This window comes from Nanorana parkeri, unplaced genomic scaffold (genome assembly GCF_000935625.1).
Source record: "Nanorana parkeri isolate BGI_ZX_2015 unplaced genomic scaffold, ASM93562v1 scaffold152, whole genome shotgun sequence".
Taxonomy (NCBI): Eukaryota; Metazoa; Chordata; class Amphibia; order Anura; family Dicroglossidae; genus Nanorana; species Nanorana parkeri.
This window is the reverse complement of record NW_017306420.1, coordinates 1,536,557-1,562,450: the sequence shown is the minus strand read 5'-3', so window position 1 is coordinate 1,562,450 and position 25,894 is coordinate 1,536,557. Positions and strand designations below refer to the sequence as shown.

The 25,894-nt window shown below is 40.1% G+C and overlaps 1 protein-coding gene across 1 annotated transcript in view; it reads left to right on the top strand.

The window, feature by feature from the left end:
- Positions 1 to 25,894, top strand: part of WSCD2 (WSC domain containing 2) — a 202,964-nt gene that overhangs the window by 112,117 nt on the left and 64,953 nt on the right. Inside the window, exons 4-5 of the mRNA XM_018554282.1 lie at positions 6,504 to 6,618; positions 10,828 to 11,012. Of these exons, the coding sequence (XP_018409784.1) occupies positions 6,504 to 6,618; positions 10,828 to 11,012 (300 nt within the window). The remainder of the gene's footprint in view (positions 1 to 6,503; positions 6,619 to 10,827; positions 11,013 to 25,894) is intronic.

Sequence of the window (25,894 nt, the reverse complement as noted above, 5' to 3'; positions counted from 1 at the left end):
CTATATATATATATATCTATATATATATATAAACACCTATGCATGCACATTTTGGATCACTGTAAAGGGATTTAAGAGAAAAAAAAATTGTACTTAACATACCCAGAATCGTTATAGTGATGCAAAACAAATCGTGTTGATATCTATTTCTCTGCTTTTTATAATCATATATTCAAAGTATGTTTGTGGCATGCTTAGCACTTCACCTGCTACAGCATGTTTTTAAATTACTAATGTGTGGGCGTGGCTTCAAAAGATCTGCCGTTGTCATGTAGTATTTCAGGGATTAACCTGCAGCATTGTTTTGACGGGTGTTGTAGTGCACTGTAAGATGGTTTTATCAGAACCTCCTGTACTTGTGTATTCTGGGTTACATTTTAAATTATATACCCCATAGTGCACAAAGTTCCATGCGTTGCCATTCATTGCGTTAACACATGGTAAAATGCATACTTTACTGCATATTACCACACTTAAAAGTCTAAAAAGGCCCTTAAGCTTAAAGAGTAACTTCTCTTTTAGTGCAGTGACACTTTTTTGCATTTTTTAACAATTTTTGAAACAGAAGTATCAGCTATATAAAGGATTTGCAGGCCTGGCTGACAAGATCATGACAAGTGGCTGTGCGGCACCGAGTTCTCTTTGGATGAGTTTAGTAAAAGTTTAGAATGGGGTGATGCTAGGGGTATAAGAAAAAAAACGTGTACCATCACTACAAGTACAGAATCTTGTCCTTGGTGGGGGTATCAACCGCTTTGACCATTATTCCTACACTCCCAATACCCCTACACTTGGCAGCATAGTGGAGTAATATCTCAATGCAAAATCAATACAGTAAATAAATATTAGAGTTAAGCAATGCTGTTAAGCGATTAAGTGAACATTTCTGAAATGCAGAATGAGTTTAAAAGAAGCTTCACTTAACATGAACATTTTGATCTAAACTCAGTCTGACGGTACAGCCTACCTGCTGTGTGATTCTAGTTTTCATTCAGGAAACTAATCTTGTACAGCCGGCTGCTTTGCTTACTAAATCCTTTCAGCTGCCAGAGCACTTAGTTTAGGAATGGACCCGAGTCTAAAGGTGCCCATACACTGCACGATTATCGTACGATAATCGTATGCGATCGGGTTTTCGTACGATAATCGAGCAGTGTGAACGGAGACGTGCGACCGTTTCTACTGTACGGTCGCACGTCTTCTGTCGAACCAGCATGTTCGAAAACCAGCCGGGAATCGTACGATTCTCGGCTGGTTAGAACGGTGCTCGGAAGATAAATGCTGAACGGGCCGGTGTGCGCACGCGCACACTGCCCGTTCAGCATTGCGGTCATCGGAAGCCCGCCCCTCACGAGGGCGGGCTTGCGATGATCGAGAGTGCGATCTGCCTGTCCAAGATAGGCAGATTGTACGTTTTTTTAATCCCTTTACAACCATCGCAAGACTAAAGTCTTGCGATGGTTGTAGAGTGTATGGCCACCTCAAAGGTGCCCATACACTGCACGATTATCGTACGATAATCGTATGCGATCGGTTTTTCGTACGATAATCGAGCAGTGTGAACGGAGACGTGCGACCGTTTCTACTGTACGGTCGCACGTCTTCTGTCGAACCAGCATGTTCGAAAACCAGCCGGGAATCGTACGATTCTCGGCTGGTTAGAACGGTGCTCGGAAGATAAATGCTGAACGGGCCGGTGTGCGCACGCGCACACTGCCCGTTCAGCATTGCGGTCATCGGACTAAAGTCTTGCGATGGTTGTAGAGTGTATGGCCACCTTATAACTGTCCACACACGGCTCAATCTGTTCATTTGATAATCTGATCATTTCGATAAATCCCATCATATATAGAAAAAATAATGTTGATGCATTTGTGGGTATGTTTTGATTACTTTCAGTCAATTGTATAAGATGCAATCATAGAGGAAATGAAAGAAATAATAATAATTATTATACAGGATTTATATAGCGCCAACAGTTTGTTCAGCACTTTACAATATAAGGAAGACATTGCAGTTACAATACAATTCAAGAATGTTAGGAGGGCCCTGCCCATGAAAGCTTACAATCTGAATAAAAATTCTGAAACATATCAATGCAAAGCTGATATGCTTCACTTGGATTATGGCCTTTGAAATGCATGCCACGTGTTCCCTTGTTGTAAGTACTGCCCTCTGTAGTTCTCAATAGGGCATGATGACACATAGAGCCATGCTAGTCACTTCACTTGATATAGGGGGCCTCAAGTGCAGCTCCTGACATTATCAAAGGGCCGTACATTATATTCAAGGAACGTAATCTTCAGAAAGCTGCCAGACACTGCAGACATGTAGCAGGAGAGAGAGAGACAGGAGACAAATACTAAAGGTGTGTTAAAAGAGATGGTCAGAGACTGAAGACATGCAGACATAGAAGTTGATGGAACCTAGAGACATGCTTTAGGAGACTGCAGATACATCACATTGGACTGCTATAGATCACGGCTATTATAGCCCCTTTACAAATTAATGTTTCCACATTTGTGCTTCCTACAGTCCCCTTGAAAATATATGTGCCACATTTGATATTTCTCTCTGCATGATCTCTGCATTATATAAAAAAAAAAAACTGGAAAGAAATGGGATGGACAGTACAGAAAAAAGTGAGAGCGGAAGAAATAAAGTAATTTAACAACCTAGAAGCCAATATAAAGAATATTTTTCCTTCACTGGCCTCAGCGAGTACCTAGGTAAGGAAAGCACAGACTTCAGTCTGCCAAAAGGCATCAGTCTGGGCACCAGCGGCATATAGTCATGTAACAATAGGCTGATTCCTGTCATAAGCACTGTTATGCTGTTGATTATATGAGCTCAGACTTACAATTAAGGTGACTGATATAACATCTATTGTAGTGTCTCCTACAGATACTGCCATTGCTGTAAACCTTTTAAAACTTCTAGTTGCATTGTTGTTGAGTTGATTCAATGGCTTTATGACCCAAAACAAGCATAGAGATTAGAAAGGGCAGAATGAAGTCAGAACTCTGAATCTGCATGCAGTGTCTCAGAATGGCAGCCAGCAAATCAGTGTTTTTTGAAAAGGAGATGTTAGCAATGGTAACCTCTATACTTTGTCGGTGCATACCTAATTTTATATTGCTTGGCTGATGTATTATTTATTTACTTTAAAATACAAACGTAAAGCAGAACTCCAGGAGTGTTAAACCTTAACTCTTGCAGTGGGGGCTACCCTCATACTGCATAGGTTAATAGTGCTCATTTTGCCTAGGGAGCTAAAATAACAATTATACACCCCTGAACTGCAATCCTGGCTGGCTGTTGCACCACTATCTCCAACCTGCCTTTTCCTCCGCTCCAATGATGGTATGCCCCTCAGGGTCCTCACGTGTCGGCCAGGAGGATGCAGCGAGCGGATGGTGAGCCGGAGGCAGCGGGGGACGGTGAACAGGTGGCAGCAAGGGACGTGAGCTGGAGGCAGCGGGGGACGGTGATCAGGAGGCAGCCACAGCAAGGGACGTCAGTAGTCCGGGACGGTGACGGGTAGACGGGTCCGGGACGGGTCCCCGCAGCTTTGATCGGGCTACGTTGGAGGAGGAGATCGGAAAGAAGGGGGCGGAGGAAGTTGGTTCCCTTAATCGCCTGTCAGGACCGTGAAGAAAGGAAGTGAGTGATGGAGGAAGAATCTGCAATGTGGGGGGGGCGCCTGAGTTTCGGCTTGCCTAGGGCAGCCCCAAACCAAAATACACCACTGACTGAACCCATGCAGTGCGGGGATAGCCCCACTGTAAGGGTTAAGATTTATCACATTAGGTATTTAGAACAAGCATTTTGAAATAAATCTGGGCACCAGTGGCATATAGTCATGTGACAATAGGCTGCATTCCTGTCATAAGCACTGTTATGCTGTTGATTATATGAGCTCAGACTTACAATTATTTTGTTATTATGCGCCAAAATATGTTCTTACTTTTAAAACCACAGCATATATTACTTTTGAGTATCAGGTTCTGCTGTGGGTTTTTTTTTTTTTGCTTCCGAGTCATCTTAATCTGGGTTATCTCCCACAGTTCCTTGTGTCACATGTCGCATGCAGCTGAGCACCAGGCGGTAGGAGTGGCTGGCAAAGTAGAGAGGTGGGCGGGGATGTGAGCAGGGCATTAGGAATAAGGGATGGAGCTGTGAGGGAGTAGTAAAAACATACAGTGTCCTAGTTTCTGAGCATAGTGCTTCTGCATATGTCATTACAATGGGAGACATTAGGAAAGCAGAATGAAATGTGGACACAGGCATAAAGGAAATGTATGTAAACATGGTTCTCAGTATTTATTCATAGGTATTTATGGGGACAAAATAGAAAGACATTTAAATGTACAGGGTTTGAGATGTTAAATTTATATGCCGAAGCAAATATGAAATTTCCATTTTATGACTTTAGTGATGCTTTAACAAATACCACCTAGCTGATCATGTGTAGTCTTATTATCCCTAATTCAAATGTGAAAAAATATTTGCATTAACCTATACCGTGTTATTTATGATCTAGTGAATAGGCTGCACAAAACAGAGGAGGCTTTTTCTTCGAGCTGCAGGCTGCTTGTGTGAGCTATTTGTTTGTATGTCAATCTGCTCACCTTCCAGATCAATGATATCAGATTTAGAGTACTTCCGACACAGCCCAGGTTTCTGTCTGTTATGTCAACTTGTCCCCTGCTAGGTTTAATTACCTGGAAACTACAGAACGGCTGCACTGTTTTCTCCATCTCAGCCCACAGAGAAGGTTAGCGGGTTCTGTGAAGCAGAAACTGAACTGGCTATATGGTTTAGATGTATTGTAATTCTGCCGTTCTCCGTCTTCTTGTCCCTAACATAAGTCATAGGAAGAAAAAGCAGAAGGCTTTGTATGCTGGTATTCTTGTAATAGCAGGCTTATTTCAGAAGGCAAGAGGCATTTTGCAATATGCAATAGCAAGCAAGCAACACATTTTATTTCTTATTGGTTTCCTACAATTTTATGTATAATATTTGCTTTTTTAATTGCTTTCCAAAATAAAAGTGTTCATCAGTATGTTTTAAATACATTTTTATTCCATTTGCAAAACCTGTGGTGAGTCATTCTTGTCTTTGAGGTTTGTCTGGATGAATTTATGAATAGCTTTGATGAATGTAGCTGGAGCTAGGTTAGACTTGCTCAAGGCGTCTATGTTTAAATCAAGCTTATTTTACAGAACTGACGGTCAGTTTATATTTCTTTGATAACTGTACCATGTGCTTCATTGCATACCTCCTGCAGTGCTAAATATATCCAGAGAGCTCATAACTAGATTTTCTCAGTTTTTTCTTCTTCTGCCCTTTGGCCATGTATGATGACGACATGCTACTTTCTGTTTTGCAAACCGGGATAAAAAACACGAGCGATTGATGGCAACTTCTGATCATAGGTGCTTAGTGGCAGATGGTTTAATAAGGGAAGAATGTGTGATGTGAATATGAATTCCTTGTTTAAAGTGACACTAAATTTAGGAGTCAAATCTTAAAAATGCATTCAAGTACCTTTAACTATTAACAAAAGTGTATCTTATTTGTGTATCACTCTGCTTTAGATCCTCAAATCATCTCTGGAGAGTGGCTACTTTTGTTGCCCATAGTCCCTGTGTGTGTTGTAAAGAAGTCACCTCTCCAAGCTCACTCCCGCAATGGACGACAAACTCATGTTTAGATTACAAATTTGTATTGAGATGGTAGTCCATCATGGGAGTGAGCTTGGAGCGGTGACTACTTTACAACACACACAGGGACCATGGGGAACAAAAGTAGTCATCCTCCAAAAAGAAGGAAGGACAGTGTCAGCATGAATTCAGAGATGATTTGGGGATCTACAGCTGAGTGATACACAAATAAGATACATTTTTGTTCATAGTTAAGGTAGTTCAATGCATATTTAGGATTTAACTCCTGAGTTTAAAGCAACGTCCTCTCCCCTTATCTCTTTCACATAGGTGGCAGGTGTTATGTAATTTACAAATGTAACCTGGGCAGGAAGATAAGACTGCATGAGATAATGTTGCTAAGTTTCTGAATTGAGAAAGCTGGTTAGATGACCAGTTAAACATCTTCAAGAAAAATACAGCAAGTCCAGTTGCCTTGACTTATTTTTTACAGATATACCATGACTTGGATGAATGAGAACCTTCACAGACATAATGTTGCTGAGGGCACAGAACACAGGACAGCTTCGGATTACTAGCATCTGTTAATTGTTTGCATGTTTTTCATAGATATAACAGGTATATATTAGTATATTTAACAGACCCAAAGATAGCAAATAAGATAAGTTCATTGTTAGGTTTTGCAAATTCTTTAACTGTACAGATAGCCTGTAGCAATGCAATAATGTGAAAGGCATAATGCAAATCAATTTAGAACTCAAACTGATATGTTCAGCAATGTAATGCATGGTACCCTCTAGGATGCCTCTAATTGGTTGCATATGTGTTGTTTTACAGCAAAGTATATTGGCTGCTACATGGATGACACGCGACAGAGAGCACTCCGTGGAGTGTCCTTTTTCGACTACAAGAAGATGACAGTGTTCCGTTGCCAGGACAACTGTGCGGAACGGTAGGATGGTGATTGCTGAATGAATAGAGCTTTATTAGTTTGTGCACATCAACAAACTCTTTTCTCCTGCCAAATCCCCATCCTTTTTATGATTTAATTCCCTGTGTTGAATTGTAAGATTTATTTAGCATGTATACGAAGCTGTATATTTCTGAAGACTTAATCAATCATTTTATTGTAAGCTGTGTGTTTTAAAATACTAAAAGGCAATAAAATGTTATAAACAAATAAAAGGTAATTTTCTGGCAGGATTTTGGATAGCTGCTACATACAGTACTTGGCAGTTTGAACGTTTTTTTTTTTTTCTTGTTTTATATTACATTTAGCCAGCACTGGAAAATCTCAGTCAATCTAACAAGGCATTGATAGCTCAACTGTTTCACAATCTCTTAGGGGAATTCTTGGGGCGGTTTGCTGTTTTAAGACATATGGAAACTGGCCACACTAATTCCCAAATGGTTTCACAGCAGTCATAGATTTAATGAGATATTCTTTGACGTTAATCATTGAAATCCAAGAGCCTCCAGGGTTTTTACATTTAAATTCCCTCAAGTCCATACCAGCTTGTTAGGCATTACAGTAGTATTATTGGTTTCATATGCATCTCGCTGTATGTGAAAAAGTATTACACCTAGCAAATCCAGTATAATTATATGATTCAATTACAACTTAAATTGCTTGATAATAGGTTATGAAAGATCTCATTCAGAGCACTTTGGAAGACTTGAAACCTAGGGAACCTAAACTGAAAGCTTTGACCCTTCCTCTTTGGCCCGCAACACTTCTCTATCTGTCATTGATGCTGTCTATTATAGTGAGAGACCAAAAGCGCACTGCACACTGCTGAAGGTATAACAGAATAGACCATATTCAACTTCATACACACCTGAAATTACGGGACTCCTGAGGCATGCTAAAAATTACTTAAAGAAAATGTAAAAACATTATTTTAGGAAAGTGAATTCAATTTTATAATAGTTGATGGGGTCAAATTGATGATCAATTTCAACTGTAGTGATGACAAAAATCAAAGGACCAGGATGAAAGGTTTTTCTCAAACAAAATCTAAACCGTGAATTTGGTTTTCATTTGGGAAACTCCATTAATTTCCAAAATCATATGTTAAAATCAAAGGGAATTTAAAATAATAATTGACAAGTCTCTGATGGCAATGATGAGATTTTTTGTACGCACATCTATACCAAATTCTAAATGTGTATACCCAGTTTAAATTGCTAAACATGCTAGTCCAGCAATGGCTAGATGGTGCCTTGAATTCTGTGAAAATTAAACTTAACTGAAATAGTCACATCTCTGTGAAGCTGCCCATACACCTTACAATTATCTGCAGATTTTCTATGGTCAGATGGAAAAGGTGCAACAGATTTCTCCATCTACATTTAACTGTGTGGATGGAGTAACCTCCGCCTGGGCCAATCTGTTGCACTTTTCCATCTGACCACAGAAAATCTGCAGATAATTGTAAGGTGTATGGGCACCTTTTAGAAGAGAGGAATTAATCCTTGGATTCATTCAGCTGACCATGTATCCTGATCTCGCCTAGTCTTTTACAAGAAGAAATGTTTTGTGAACAGAATATAAATCTAATCTTGCTGTTTGAAAGGAATTGTAATATTGCATAGTTTTCTTGATAGAATATACAAAAGTGCTGTTTAGTCCTGAGCAAACTGAAGAGAGATGCTGATTGGTTGCCATGGGAACCTGCTCTAGATTCTGTCTGCTCCAGTTTTGATACATTTCCCCCAGTGTGCTTTTAGGTGCATTTAGCTACATTTTAAGATTAGTTTCCCTAAAAGTCTGGTCTTTTCCTTTACATTTTGCTTTAACCCTTTAGTGAATGAGTAGGGCTACAAGTACCCCTTAGTCATTCACAAGGAGGGGCAGCATCTGGGTGCCCCCTTTATTAAAGGGGGTACCCGAAGGCAAATAAACCCCCCTGCCCGCAGAACCCCACAATCACAAAGCCAGGGTGGTTTGTGTCGGAAGAGGCCCTTGTCCCCGTCAGAATGGGGACAAGGTGCTTACTACCCTCCCAATGCCGAGGGCATGTAGCCTGGTATTACAGAGGGAGGGTGGGTGCGCTCTTTAGTGAATAACCCTTTTTATATAATAAGCTATCATTACTTGGTAAGTATGAACATTGAATTGTTAACATTTAGCCTTACCACATCTGCACTATGACTGTAGACTGTGCTTGAGAACAAGGCACTGCTCTACATACCTTTTTGATAGTGTCTTCAGTGCAAGGAGCTATAAATATTTATTGCTGTACTGCACTGCAATAATATAATAGCATGTGTCTTCATGTCCCAACCAGAATTAGAACAAAGAAGGCCCCCCAAGGATCCCTCTACATGAGCACTTTGATTGCCACAATTGGTGGTATTAAATAGGGATGGGCAAACCAAGCAAAATTCACAGGAAGTTTTGTGATCCCAGGATAAATCTGCTAAACCCAAACATATTGCCAAACCCCATTTGATGTCAATTTGTGCTGAATCGTATTATTTTTTTCTGCCTTTTTTCAAGACCAATTTTGCATGCAAGCATTTGTTAAAAGGGTAGCTGGGCACTGCCATAGGGGGCATGTACCAATGCAAATTAAAAAAAAAACATGTATCAATGCAGATTCCCACTAATATCCAGTGTAAGGGGCATCTTCCTCACTGACAGCCTTTGTAAGGGGCATTCTTCTTGTCACTAACCACCAAGTGGGGAGCCCTTCTTCCAGTAACCACCAATGAAAGTGGACACTACACTTTCCACCAATGTAAATAAACTTAAAGAAGAATTATGAGGTGAGTGATTTTCACTCAGGCTCATAGTTCTAGCCGACCTGTGACAATTAAACTGTCACAGTTCGGCTCAGTAGATCGGGAAGTGAGCGAACACATACCGGCGCTCGCTCACTTCTCAACCCTGTCATGTCTCTCTGCCGTGACAAGGCAGAGCCAGCTGTCACTCACGCAGTTGGGCGGATCCAGACATAATTGCAGAGAGCCATGACAGGGGAGGGACTGGATTCCCCCCTCCCTGCTCCGATCCTCGAGCGCTGACTGGTGGAACGGACGGGGGAGGGGGCGGGTACAGCTGGCTCTGCCTCTAGATAGGCAGAGCCAGCTGTCACTCATGCAGCTGGGTGGATCCAGACATAATTGTCGGGATCCGTTCCGGCTGCGGCGTCTCAGTATACTGAGCTGTGGGTGACGGGAGGACGCTCGTTTGTGTCTTCCCGTTACCCTTAGGAGAACTATGGGGAAAAGCCCTAACCCCATAGTTCTCCTTTAAAGAAAATGTTAAAGACAATAGGAAACATGTTGCAGCTGGTAAGCAGCAGAACATTAGCTGCATCAGTGTGTCACAGAATCCAGTCTCGAGATCAGTGCAGCAATTTTCAATCAGTAAAGAATGCCACATACATATTCCACTCTAAAACCACAATCTCCTTTAGAATTTTTTAAAAAAAAGTTATACATTTTGTATTGTGTTTTTCTGTGTTCTCACCATGGCTTCTTCACACCATGTCCTGACCAGATCGGGAACAGATCTGCAAACGCAGTGCAGTGCGTTTTTGCCACATTTTGCAATTTTTTGTGCGTTCCAGATCAGAAAAAAATAGTGCATGCCCCTGCATCAGAATGGACTGCACTGGTGTGAACGGTGCCCAGAAATACCATAGGAATACGTTAAGATGGTTTTCAGGTGAGGACAATTCTGGTCTGGACATGGCGTGAACAAACCCTTCGTCATTCATTTTTTGTAGCATAGTCATTAAAAAATAAACTGCTACATTTATAAATCACTTTGCACTGAAAACATAATTTTTGTGTCGTAATACAATAGACAAATCGCAGAGTAATATAATGGACAAATCGCAGAGTAACATCAGTACTTTATATTTATAGTGACACTATTTTTTCCAGTTTTTTTCATTCAGTTTTTTAGTCACTTTAAAAGATATACCAAACTGAAAGCCATGTTAAAAAAAAAAAAAATTTATTTTTACTTGCTTGTCACTATTTGTAACTATTTCTTGAACTGTAGAGCTTTCATTATTTATCCATTTTTACATAAGTAATGAAAGTAACAAATGGCCATTATTTATGACAATTTGTAGTTCGTTTTGAAGCATCCACCTTTTACTAGGTCAGTACAATTTTGTTAATATGTTGCTGTCCTCTTTTTCAGGGGATACATGTTTGCTGGACTTGAATTTGGAGCAGAGTGCTACTGCGGACACAAAATTAAAGCCTTAAATGTCAGTGAGACAGAATGTAATATGGAGTGCAAGGGAGAGAGGAGCAACATCTGTGGAGGAGTCAATCGTCTGTCAATTTATCGACTGGAGCTCACCCAAGAGTCTGCAAGGAGGTGTGAGTACTGATCTCTAAAGCCCATAGCATGAAACTGTTTACATTTACAGCAGAAAAAAACAACTAGAAGACAAAAATAGGACTTGTGTTGCATATAGGCAAGCTTCTATTTTCAGTGTATTATTTTCAACTAATGCACAGACTTAATTCTTATTTTGTTTACACGGGTAGTTTGTGCTTTGCACATTATAAAATGCTTGCCTGCTTTATTTAAATTAAACCTGTCACAAACCTGGGGAATGAAAACAGAGCACATGATGAAAAATGCATATGCAGAGGTTACCTCTTTTGAAAACTATATTAAAATGATATGTAGATCCAGAGCTAGAGGCAGATTTTATAGCTATATGTAAATATCAGATGTTGCTGCAAAAGTTGAGCTTGGTCCCATCCTCCTCTACCTCCTGAGCCTCCCTATTGATCAGTGCAGCTACCCATCATATTGAAGGATGAGTAGGGAGGCAGAAGGTAGCTGTATTACAATATTACATAAAAAGCTGAGATTTAAAGTGACACAAAAGTCAGGAGTTAAATCTTAAAATGCAATAAAATACTTTAACTATTAACAGAAGTATATCTTATTTGTGTATCACTCAGCTGTAGATCCTCAAATCATCTCTGAATTGGTGCTGACAATGTCCTTCCTTCTGGAGGGTGGCTACTTTTGTCCCTCATGGTCCCTGGTTGTGTTGTAAAGTCGCCACTGCCCCAAGCTCCCTCCCGTGATGGACTACAATCTCATGTTTAGTTTACTAATTTGTATTGAGATTGTAGTCCATCATGGGAGTGAGCTTGGAGAAGGAAGGATGGTGTCAGCATGAATTCAGAGATGATTTGAGGATCTACATCTGAGTGATACACAAATAAGATAATTTTTTTTGTTGATAGGGTATTTTAATGCATTTGTAAGATTTAACTCCTGAGCTTTGTCCCTTTAAGTATAACCTTAGCAGCTTATCCCTAGATCTGCTTACTGTTTTGACAAGGTGTTTTTACTGAAGGTTAACTCTGATTATGCTTTTCATCACGTGCACAGTTTAAGTTCACATATCTACAGCAACCTCCAAAACCCTGCAGCTATTGATGAATTCTGGGCCATTCTGATACATTCACTAGTGTTAATGCTTACCTGCCTCTTCTTTTCTCAATCACATATTTGCTAGTGATGCAGCCTATTATAGGGCCAGTAGGAATGAATGGAGAGCAGGATGGAGTAGCAAGCTTTTACACCCCTAGAAATTTGGAATCATATAAAGATGTTTGTAATAGTTTGCTTTGTGATCAAAAGTTATCAACCTCTGAACTATCATTTATAAGCTGATGGCTAGTTGCAACTAAGGTGTTCTTGCATATATTTATTCAAAGATAATTTGATACCTTCAGTATAAAGTGTCTGAGAGTTCCAAAAACATGTTGGAAAATGGAAATATGCTAATACATAATTAACTCTGCTATTAATAGACTCTCTTCTCGGGTTTAGCCACAGAACCTAGTGGTGGTGCTACCTCCTCATGAGTCTGCGTGGCATTTATTGAGAAAGATGATGATGTTCCCCATCTATGCAAGTGAATCATGTACTGATTCAATACATGCCTCAGGCAGACATAGTTCCGTATGAGGCTACACCGTTCTATAAAATCACAGCTACTTGACAAGATTCCAGGGGTTAGGAGGTTTTACTGTTGAGCCTGCACAATTCTAGCTTCACCAGTCGATGAATTCAGACAGATATTGGGTCACAAGCCATTTTTAGCTCACAGTTCCTAAGATCTGCAGGCAGTTAGCTGTAACACAGCTCGATTACCCATCAACATAACAGCATGCACAGTTTAGGCATTTCAACACTAAACATATTTCCCTGCAAGTTTTTAGAAATCTCCTCTACTTCACCTCTAATTGAAAGAATTTTCCTCCCACACAAAGTTGCATTGTGCTTTAAAACTATGTTATTACTGTACATTATGTGCCTTGATAATCAGAGTATAGTTCAGGTCAAGTGACCAGCAAATTATTGATATTGGCCTATCAAATGTTTTGATTCACGATGGCACAGGATGCATAACTGATGTGTGGGGATAATCAAAGAGTCAATTAAAAATAAATTAGAAGGTTAATGCTTCATTCTGCTATCTATGTTAGTCTCGGTAATGTTTGACCCATGAAGTTTGAGGGTGCAGAACTATATTTAGTGAAACTGTTAGGTCTCAGTAATTCACTTGAGAGGAATCATAGCCACTTATGAGAAAAGTATACACTTTGTATTGTAAGTGCAAAATAAAACTCACTGGGGGACATTTATCAATTCTGTTGCATAGAAAGGCAATGTTAAACAGGTGAGACCGAGTGTATGGCAGATTTACTACAAGGTTACAACTTGAGTAATAAATTACTCCCTCAGTTGCTCTAAAGAAGCACTGACCTGACCATTTCTTAAAGATGAACTGGGGCTACCCATGTACCACAAAGGTTAAGTGCTCAGTTTGTCTAGGGGACTCGAATAAAGCAGATTTACTTACCTTATCCTCAGTTCCATCAGCTTTCTCCAGGGTACTAGACCGGTCCCTGCAGGCTCTTCTCCCTTTCATTTTAGCATTCTAAGGACCACTGATGTCATCAAATATTATGCAGGTCCATTGACCTGCATTAGACATGAAGATGCTGTGGGCATTCCATAGCCAACGTGGAGGGGGAGAGAGGTGAGCGCTGAACACTGCAGGGCCAAGAAAAAGTTGAATAAAACTGCTTTATTTGAGTTAATAAAAATTGTAATTATCCTCAAAACAGGAATAAAAGGGAAATCTTCCAATAGTTACTTTAATGGCAACTAATAGAGGATTTCTCTCACTTTGAACATATTTCCTGTCACTTCCTGTTTTGTCTTCAAGATGAGAAGTGAAGTAACATTTCCCCCATAGGACGCAGATGGCAAAAAATGGCATGCCATACACATTTGTAATGGATTTGCTAGATATACACTATATTGCCAAAAGTATTGGGACGCCTGCCTTTTCACACACATGAACTTTAATGGCATCCCAGTCTTAGTCCATAGAGTTCAATATTGAGTTGGCCCACCCTTTGCCGCTATAACAGCTTCAACTCTTCTGGGAAGGCGTCCACAAGGTTTAGGAGTGTGCCTATGGGGATGTTTGACCATTCTTCCAGAAGCACATTTGTGAGGTCAGTTACTGATGTTAGACGAGAAGGCCGGGATCGCAGTCTCCGCTCTAATTCATCCCAAACGCGTTCTATCGGGTTGAGGTCAGGACTCTGTGTAGGCCAGTCAGGTTCCTCCACCCCAAACTCGTTCATCCATGTCTTTATGGAGCTTGCTTTGTGCACTGGTGCGCAGTCATGTTGGAACAGGAAGGGGCCATCCCCAAACTGTTTCCAAAAAGTTGGGAGCAAGAAATTGTCCAAAATGTCTTGGTATGCTGATGCCTTAAGAGTTCCCTTCACTGGAACTAAGGGGCCAAGCCCAACCCCTGGAAAACAACCCCACACAATAATCCCCTCTCCCCCAAACTTTACACTTGGGACAAAGCAGTCAGGCAAATACCATTCTCCTGGAAACCGCCAAACCCAGACATGTGCATCGGATTGACAGACAGAGAAGCGTGATTAGTCACTCCAGAGAACACGTCTCCACTTCTCTAGAGTCCTGTGGCGGCATGCTTTACACCACTGAATCCGACGCTTTGCATTGCACTTGGTGATGTAAGGCTTGGATGCAGCTGCTCGGCCATGGAAACCCATTCCATGAAGCTCTCTATGCACTGATGTTGTGCCAATTTGAAGGCCACATGAAGTTTGGAGGTCTGTAGCTATTGACTCTGCTGACAGTTGGCGACTTTTGAGCACTTTGCTCTTCACCATGCGCTGACCTTGCTCTGTCATTTTACGTGGCCTACCACTTCGTGGCTGAGTTGCTGTAGTTTCCAGTTGCTTCCACTTGGTTACAATACCACTAACAGTTGACCGTGGAATATTTAGTAGCAAGGAAAATCTTATTTCACAGAACACCTGAATCCAATGATTTGGAGGAGTGTCCCAATACTTCTGGTAATATAGTGTATTTATTGTTAGCTTGTCAAGTAACCAAACATTCACACCAAATATTAGTCCCTAAGTGGAGACAACACAAGGTTTTTTATGTGCTTTTCAATGTGAACAAAAGCTCTGGGTGTGGCCCCTAAACTGTGTCCACCAAGCAAGCAGACCTTGAATTACCTCTATGAAAATCCCACCAACCTACAATGCAATTGAAACACCCTAGAGGCCAGTAGAGAGCTAAGCTGATGCCTGCCTGCTCAGCATGCCCAGCTTTAAGAAACTCCTGGCTTACATTGAAGATGATTTGCTTCCAAAGGTAGTTCCAGGCATCCTTAGTTGCCTGCATATAGAAACATCTTACACAACACTGTAGCCAAGGTTCCCTTTAAAAGCCAGTCCACCCAAAACTAACACTTTAATGACATATGATGTTGAGCTTAAGGTCCCTTTTACACGGCCTTAAAAAAAGAAAAACCGAAAAAAAGAAAAGATGCCCAATGCAAGTCTATAGACTCTGCAGCTGCGGACCGGGATAATGTCTCAGTACCTGTGATTGGCGCTGTCAGCTTCCTGGCGGGCTCGGCACGTGGAGCTGCGAACACGCCCAAGCCTATCACTACTTGTATCATGTGGTATATATACTGAATGGCCAAAAAAAAAAGTCACACTCTAATATTTTGTTGGACCACCGTTAGCTTTGATCGCAGCTTGCATTCACCATCGTTGCAATGACACATTTATTTCCGTCCAGAGTTGTATTAATCTTTCACCAAGATCTTGGAGTAATATGGGAGAGTCTGACCTCTGTGTAAAGTCTTCTCCAGCACATCCCAAAGATTCTCAATGGGGTTAAGGTCTGGACTCTGTGGTGGCAAATCCATGTGTGAAAATAATGTCTCATGCTCCCTGAACCACTCATCACAATCTGAGCCCGATAAATCCTGGCATTGTTATCTTGGAATATGCCCAATGCACCATCAGGGAAGAAATAATCCATTGATGGAAAAAACTGGTCATTCCATATATTCAGGTAGGCAGCTGACCTCATCTTTTGGGCAAATAACATTGTTGAACCTAGACCTGACCAACTGAAGCAACCCCAGATCATAACACTTCCTAAAATGCAGTTGGTGACTTTTTTGGGGCCAGGCAGTGTATAATCTTTATATAAAATGAGAAATAAAACATCTCATTTAGGAACCATGTGCTGTTAAATACAGTTAAATAAGAAGTCCCATCATGAATTCCAATTTTAGTGCAGGGGAGGCCCATCGCAAGGGTAGTTTTACATTTCCTCAGAGTTCTCCTTTAACTCCAGCACCCCTATGGTAATAAAGCCGCACCACATACCTAATAATAGAGTAATAAAAAAATAGTTTGATATGTGCTTCAGTATATTTTTTACATGTGTCTCCCCCATAGGCTATCAGTATGTGTGATTTCTATAGAGGGCCCCTGGCAGCCCAGTGTTGTGTATAGGGGCCCCACTCACCCCAGTGTTACATCCCACGTCCAGTGCCAGCAGCGGCTCCTCTCCTCCCCCCTGTCGGTTCAGAAGCTCCAGCAGATGTCCCGGGGGAAGGAGGCCGATTCGAGACTCCGGCGGGTGAAAGGTGTAGTAGTTGGGGAAGTTCCCATAAGGAGCTGCCCCGGGATCCTCCAGGTCTGCCATCACCGACTGCTGAGTGACAGCATGCAGGGCAGTGGGCTTCCGTCCTCCGCCATGTTTCTACACCCAGAGTACGAACACTGAGCGAGCGGCCATGTTACTACACTCAGACTTTGAACACAGAGCGAAAGGCCGTGTTACTAGAGATGTCCAGTTCATGAACGAATCATTATTTTGAATCTATTCTATTCACTGAAATTGTGGAGTCGATTCAGCTGAGTGAGCTGATCCGTTTGCAGCAGCTCCGTGTGACGTATAGCAGAGACTCTAGCTAGCTAGCTTGTAATATGACCCGCGAGTGAAAGCCAGGCTTCTGCCAGCCCCTCCCCTCCCACCCCTGCAACCAATCACATCCGAGTCACTTACAGAGTCTAATCATATGAGTCGGCTGAGTCTAAGAATCGAAAGAATCTACTAGTTAAAATAATCGAATCAGTTTACTTAGTTAGTAGACTCATTTGATTCTTTAACTCAGTAAACTATTTTCGATTCTTTGAGTTAAAGATTCCCCACCAGTAAAACAATACACGGAATCAATGAGCAGGTTGCAGCAGTGATAAGGGACAGAGAGAGTTTAGATTAGAGGAGATCCTCATTCAGATTGATGGTTTAACCCTTTAGGATCAAATTGGCTTCTCAAGGAGATATATATATCTAGATATATGTGTGTGTTAAAGGTACAGGCATTTCTTCTGAAACATCTGTCTCATTCAGTAGCTATATAATAAAATGGTAATCTGATGTAAACAGACACATGTCCGTTTACATCCAATTCCCCATAGACTTGCATTGGGCCTGGACACGGATGTCCTAGCGAGGACAATCGCTCCATACTGCTGTGATCAGGAGAGGATCCGTGCATGGATCCTTTCCTGATCAGCCCGTATAAAAGGGGCCGAAGTGTTAGTCCTCCATAAACAGATGTCTCATTATCTCATTACATATAATTTGCAACAATGGATAGATAGATAGATAGATAGATAGATAGATAGATAGATAGATAGATAGATAGATAGATAGATAGATAGATAGATAGATAGATAGATAGATAGATAGATAGATGGATGTACTATAAAGAATATTTACCATAGATAAATTCTGTTCCTAAGGAACTTTGGATCATATGTAGACACTAGAGAGTTACAAAATGCAGCATTAAAATATGTTCCAACATGCCTATAATGAACTTGCCATTCATTGCTCCCATGTCAGTATTAAGAGTAAAGAAAACATAATGCAGTATTCTGTTCTGGCATGAAATGTAGTTATGAAAAAATGACATTTATTAACACAATTTCTTGTTATCTTCATGGTTGTGGGATTACTGTGAAATTGGTTCAAGCCTTCTACAAGACCTGTCAGTTATATGACTTATGAGCTGTCTTTGTGTGGATGATGTTTTATTCAAGTACACAGGGAAGTCCATAGAAAAAAGTAATACGCACTTGCAGTTTTCAGTCAGATATCATATCTCTGCAGCTTCTTACTTGGTGACTTTCTGCTGATAACTCTACTACCTTGACTTCCACAGATAAAATTGCTCAGCAGATTAACAGATCTATAAAATGCTGGCTAATCATCTTTATGGAACAATTGTTCATCAAAACTTGCTGTCATCATAAGTTAGATTATTTTTTTTTGCCTGAGTGCGGCAGAGTAGCAACTGCCTTTCTGAAAGATTCGTCTTCCTCTTTGGTCTGTGTCAGCATAGTTTGACACAAAGGAATGTCTTGAATAAAGGCAATTTTCAGTGATATGTTATTATGTAAGTTTATCTTGAAGCTGCAATAACAGTGGAAAAGCTGAAAAAATAATAGTCAAATTACCACAAGCTTTTTATATTTTGTATTCTGTTAGTGAATGCCATTTTTCTAAGCACAGCACTAACTCATCACTATTATAGAGTTGTTGTGCTTACACATAACTCAGTTCCGTGACTATATGCAGCAGAGGAAGAAGCGGCTTTTCCTGTATAGTGACTATATGCAGCAGAGGAAGAAGCGGCTTTTCCTGTATAGTGACTATATGCAGCAGAGGAAGAAGCGGCTTTTCCTGTATAGTGAATATATGCAGCAGAGGAGGAAGCGGCTTTTCCCGTATAGTGACTATATGCAGCAGAGGAAGAACCGGTCTTTTCCTGTATAGTGACTATATGCAGCAGAGGAAGAAGCTGCTCTTCCTGTATAGTGGCTATATGCAGCAGAGGAAGAAGGCTGGGAACAGTAAAACAATAAAGTGAGTAAAAGAGGGGATCCTTTGGGCGTTTCTTTGAAGAAGCAGCGACTATGTAAAACAAAAAATAAACAGCCCCCTCTCCTAATGTAAAACCATTTATTTTATATAGCGTAAAATTCTCATAAAAACTACTCACATAGAGATAAATTGGAATAAACAATAGGATAGCAGGCAGATCCCAGGGAATACTGACTAGCTGACGAGTTTCGGGGAGCTTCCCCCTTCCTCAGTGCTATGAGGAATGGGGACGCTCCCTCAAAACGCGTCAGCTAGTCAGTCTTCTCTGGGATCTGCCTGCTATCCTATTGTTTATTCCAATTTATCTCTATGTGAGTAGTTTTTATGAGAATTTTACGCTATATAAAATAAACGGTTTTACATTAGGAGAGGGCGCTGTTTGTTTTTTGTTTTACATGGTATGTGAGGATACTTCCTAGTGGCCTTGAGGACGGCAGCCTTTTACTTTTACGTTGATGTAGAAGAACTCTTCATGCTGAGCGCTGTGGTTTACATCAGTATTTTTAGCAATGATTATGTATCTAGAGGCCCCCTTTAATGAAAATCCAACCAAGACAACAAAATAACTTTTACAGGCAATGTTACTTAGAGGACTGAACTCCAGCCTTGCCTGTAGTATTGCACAGTTGTACAGGCTCCTTTAGAAGCTAAAGCAAGTCACATAGAACATCTCATTTTCTGGCTGGAAGACGTTCAGCATCATCTAGCTCTTTCTTCCTCATCCTTACTGCCCCCAGCCTGCACCTTTCTTTCACTAGATTTCAGTTTTTTCAATCATAGAGGCTCAGCACCACATGTGGGAATTACTTAGGGTAGTCTTCATGCAAATGCATGCAACCTAGGAATGCTTACTTTTTCAGGCTAACTGACAGCCAACCCACTGCTTCCATAAGGATCAATGACTCTTGAGAGGAGTACTGAGTCAGTGATGTTTTCAGGAAGTAAAGCACCCTTCTGGACTCTCCCACCAGTCGCATTGCATAGAAAAGCACAGAGATCAAATGATGACACCATTGGTCCTAAACTAAGTTATGTAATGAAAACAGGTTTTATTTAAAATGTCAGTAGCCTGTTGATTAGAAGGAAGGAGGAACCAGGGAAGGCAAAATATAAGCTGATTGAAATACCATACTGAACTGCCAGTTAAAACTTGAAGTTTAGAGAGCTCTGCACAAGAGTTGGGTGTTAGGAAACCTAAAATCCAACCTAAACAATGAAACAGCTTTTGTAAAAAAAACCTAAGGTACATTTCACTTTTTAAAACCCAACTCCAGTTCAATCAATTTATCTTAAAGTTGATTCTCTATACCCTCATGGTGACAGCACAGCCATGGCTTTCCTGCTCCTCTGCTAATATGCTATACTATTAACATAGTGATGGGCACCTTGTAATTTCAAGGATGGATGATGTTCAGCATCCTGCAGCCACTTCCTCTGCACCTTGTGCATCAGGGACACTCACTAGTGAGCAATATGTGCATCGGTCTGCATGATAACACAATGCACCAGGGAATGTCCACTCACTGTAATATTTAAAAGAAGAAATAAAACTATGTGCCTTTTACTTTTTATATGCCAGTCTTGCAAATGCACTGTTACAGTGCTGGCCCTGAAAATACAGATGTTGTCAGCAATGATAGAGGAGTCTTCATTCCCTTACCATCACCTATTCAGCCACCCACTCAACCTGTCAACCACTACCCCAGTAGCAGCAAGCAAGAGTAAAGTGGGGTATACACAGTTCTATTTTTTTTGTTCAACCCATGGGCTGAAGGGGAAAAAATAGAACAGATTTCTACATCAATACTTACGAGGGTTGACGGAGGAATCCCCGGCTGTTGGCATTGTAGTCTGACAGCAGCTGGCTGATTGGCTGCTAGTTCCATTCGGCCAAGAATTTTCAAACCGGCTCCTTCAATCAGCTGATTGAGGGATGCCAGGTGGAAGGGTGCCGAAAGCGAACCATGGTACGAATTTCAGCTGTTTCTTCAGGAACTGGCAAATTCAAACCATGTGTACCCGACTTGAGAAAGCATATCCAATGATAACATTACAGCGTCTGCAAATTGATTTATATACAGGAGGGAGCAATCTAAAGTAAGAGACACACTAAATAAATGTCATATCAAAAAAATCAATTTCGGAATGTTTGTTTAACTTTCTAATAGTTGATGGGATCCAATCGATAATCAATTTCAACCACAATGATACAAAGTTGGAACATTTTTCTCGATTGAATGAAATTCTAATATTGAATGTGGTTTTCGTTCGGGAAACTCCATTTATTCCAAAATCAAATGTTACATCCAAACGGAAATCAAATAAAACTTTGGACGACATTCATCAAGTCTCTGATGGCATTATTGAACACTCTGACGAGATTTTTTGTATGAAAGTTTGTTTGAAAATCTACCTACTTAAGTGAAAGTGTTTTCTTTGTTTACTGTAACTTTAGAAAGAAATTGGTTCGCATACCAAAATGATTTGGATCATGATAGTGCCTCTTGTTTGTTTGACAAATGAAATTGATATTATTTGTCTTTTCTATGAAATTGACCTTTGCATGACTATACATGAATATAAAAGACTCTGGGGTATAATAATTAGGACTCATGTATTTGTGACACCATTAAAGTCCTTTGATTTATCTCTATTGTTTCTCTTTAACCCTTATATAACACTAATGACACTAAATTGACCCCAAGAATATAAGATTTCTTTGGTGAGCAAAAAGTAGAATTTAAGCAACATGCTTGAAATTCTTCATGCTTTATTCCTTTAATTCTGATGATATATTCTAGATATACAGTTATTAAGAAGCCCTGCAACATACAAAAGTTATTCAAATGTGAGATGTTTTATAATTTTACCATTTTTAGCAAATGAACATATTTCGTTTTATAAGGAATTTACCCTGTGCAAAATGCCGATAGATTCCATGCCCAAGTTAAACCTGTGTATACTTAAGAGAACTATGGGGTAAGTGTTTTTCCTCATAGTTCTCTTTAGGGTCACAGGAGGACATATACTAACCTCCTCACGTGACCCAAAGCTCAGTATATAGCGGGCTATTGCCCACGATATACTGGAGCACCGCAGTCAGGACAGATCCAGACAATACTGCTCAGTGTGGGGAGATGACTGGGAAGTGAGTGGACAGCTTCTTTGTCACAGGTCGGCTTTAACTATGAGGATGAATGGAATCAGTCACCTCATAGTTCTCCTTTAATGATCATACAGTGTATACTTTAGTTAGATAACACAGTATAGGGTTTGATTTACTATAAGATTAAATAGAGAAGATCAGGGATTCTAAATAATTAAAACATAATTTATTACACTGTATGTGCACGCCGTGGCTGCGGGAGGATCTGGAAAACACAGTTGAATATATCAACGGGGAGTCCGGCTCTCCTTCCATGTCCTAGAGCACTTTATCCCCCTAACACTCGACGCTTGATTGGTAACCTTTTCTGATCCCCTGAGGAAGCGCTAAAAGCAAAACGTGTCACGATTAACACCTGATACACAAGCCATTTTTTTGGACCACCATGTGAGACTCTCGTATATCCATCAGGAACTGACTAGAATATGTATAATAATGAACAGTTTTGGCATTTGTTTATTTTTGGATATTATCTGGCGGCGTAATAAGGACAAAATGGTTGAACTTTACTATACAATAATTCATTATTTTATATAATTTTGTATGAGTATTCAACAATAAATAGTTTTTTCTTTTAGCTCCATTTGTGCAGTGATTATGACACCTTAATAAAACCCCACTAAGTTCCTTGATATATATATCTCCATATAGGGGGTGAGGTGTCCTCGGAATGCGCACACCGAGGCAATAAATAATTTTTTATGCTATTGTACACTGTATAGCTCACTGATTCAACTTTACAGCACTAGACCACATTGAACAGAGTAACAAGGTGTCCTAATACGCACCCTATACTGTCTTAATAAGAAGCAAAAATTAACGTGCAATATTACCTTGCAATCTAATTGAACAATTTTCTTTACATTTACCAACAATTATGAAGTACGACAGCTTACCTGGCTAGACACAAATTAAGTGGCTTGTTTAAGTAGGTTACCACTCCGTTTTAGTAGATCTAAGACTGAGTAGAGATTGCACATTCAAATTGCAAGATATATAGCCAAAGAGATTAGGTATGCTGAGAACAGAAGGACTCTAATTAATAAGAGCAAATAGAAAAACTTGTAGCAAGTAATGACTTTCGCTTTGGTTTTGAAGTCTCTAAATTGATAAATTGCAGTGGAGTATAACACATTGCTGCCTAAACCAGTCCTTTAATTTAAAAGGAAACTGGTACTGAGGGAACAGGTACACTGCCACTGTTGACCCCCTTAAAGAATACTAGATGGCTTCATTGTTAATTCAAGCTGTGCGGGGACCCAGGAGATAAATACTTCCAGAAGTGTTAATTTCCCAGGAAACTTTGGGGGACCATGTCTACTAAATGGAGTGGTGTTTAGTGACATGAGCCATGGGAAAGATGAATATTTGCCTCTGCAAGTTTACTATAGCGACAGGGTTGCTTTAAGGGATGCTAACATCAATTTTTTAATAACTTAAATTAGGGCTGGCCAACTTACTCAAGTGTGGCCCTTGACATTATTAAAGGGCTGCACATAATATTTAGTCAATGTAATGTTACATAAAGCTGTCAGACTGCAGACATGCAAAAGGAGATTGACAGAGACTACAAACATGCTATGGGAGATTGTTGGAGACTGGGGACATGCTGTAAAACAAGGGTAGGCAAACTTTGGCAGAGACCTGATCAGATTTGTAGTTTCACCACAGCTGGAGTGCTGAAGTTTTCCTAATACTGCTATAGAAGACAGGCATAGTCTGGAGACACATTACATGAGACTACTAGAGACCACTGCTATCACAAACACTTTACAAATCAATTATTCCACATGTGGGCTCCCAACATCCCTCTTATAAATTATGCCACATTTTATATTGTTCTCTGCAAGGTCAAGTCTAAAAAAATCAGAGGAAAAAAACCAAATCATAAAAAAGGAAACGGTATATAAAGAACAGAAAAAGTACCGGTATACATAATAGTGTACATTGAATAAACCAGTTTAACTACTAGAAGCCAGTCTAAATAATACTGTGTTTCCTTCATTGGCTAGAATAAACACAAAAACATAGGCTACTATCTGTTGGGCTGTGAGGATAGCATAGTAAATGGTGAACAGCTTCTTGCGGCCCCTTAGAATCTTCTAGTGCTGGAAAGTACAAGCAAAGAATTAGATTTTACGTTGTTCCTTTTATGTAGTTTAAAAGTAAACTCAAGGCTTGACTTACTCCATTTCTACTGCAAACCTCAAATGTTCCAGAATCTCACCTTTGCTTTTGCTACTAAGCCACATCATAAGGTATTGTATTGTAATGCTTCAAAATCTGACACCTGAGCCCTCAGATAAACTTTATAGTTTAGAATTTGGAAGAAAAACAAGAAATTGGGAAATTAACAAGTGAACAGTTGATTACTCAGTTGTGGACTTTGCAATGTTTTATAAAGGTTATTCAGATTTCAAGAGCATTCTTCTTTCAATATTTTGATGTTTAAAAACCTAAAAAACTTGTATTTTCCAAGTTGCTAGTTTTTGCACTTTCTGCTTTAGTTTTGTTTATATCTAAATCTTTTTTTTTAATATAGAGAATTATAATGCATAAGTACATGAGTTTCTACAGTGATCCCCATTGGTGATGTCTCCATTTGTTTTTTCTTCTTACCTGCTGCTTTCTTCTAGCTATATCACATACTTACATAAAAATATGCAATAAAATCAGTGGGTACAAAGTAATAAGCCTGCCAAGACTAGACCAGTGTCAGCCCTTCCTTTAGAGCTGTGGTCAACTCGGTCATTTTAGGATACCCTTTACAGTCGTAAACTGCAGCTATCTAGAAAAGTAAGATTAGCTCATGTGGATCTGTTCTGCATTATACACAGCTTTTAGCTGGAGTTTTTCTTTGAACAACTTTTGCCACTCAGTGAAGTGTCAAAAAAAACGTTGTGAGAAGAAAATCACAAAAGAGGCAATAGTTTTTAAGCTCATAAATAATCATAAGACATACTGAAGTATTTACTCATTTTGAAAAACATGGTTTATAAAAAGTGTTATTAAATTATTTCTTGGAGACATCGATTTTTAGAAAAACATATTTTAGTATTATTCTTGATTTTATAGAAGTTCTGTGAGTGAACAATCAAAGAAACAGATGTGAACACTACAGTCTTTAATTGTAAATTCTAAAGAACGGTTCAAGTGTCAAAAAGAGGAGTTCACATATAAATTGGTGAAGTGGTTTCTTTTTCTTATTATCATTGTACTAATGTAAATGTAAACCCTTACTGGATGACATTTGGTTAGCTAAATCAGGCCTTCTTAAACTTTCTCTACCCGTGACCCCTTTTTGGCCAAGGACATTTTTAAGTGACCCCAACGTCGGTCAGTGTCTCCCCCCTCCCCTAGCGTAAGTCGGTGTCTCTCTCCCCCCCAGCACCAGTCACTGTCTCTCTCCTCTCCCCCCCAGCACCAGTCACTGTCTCTCTTTCGCCTGTGCCCCCCACACAAGTATCGGCCATACCCCCCTGATGGCGGTCCTGGCCGGGTACTCGGATCGCGACCCCCCTGTTCACTTGCGGGACACCAAATGGGGTCGCGACCCACACTTTAAGAAGCACTGAGCGAAATCACCAAATATTATTAAAACTTGCCATTGTTTTTTGAATATAATACATCTTTTATTGATCAGTGCTGCTAACCTCCTGCGAGGCTTTGTCACCAATTCCTTTCTACATGCACTCCAGCAATGGCTGCATGGGATTTCTCAGGCTCCATTCACATATGACA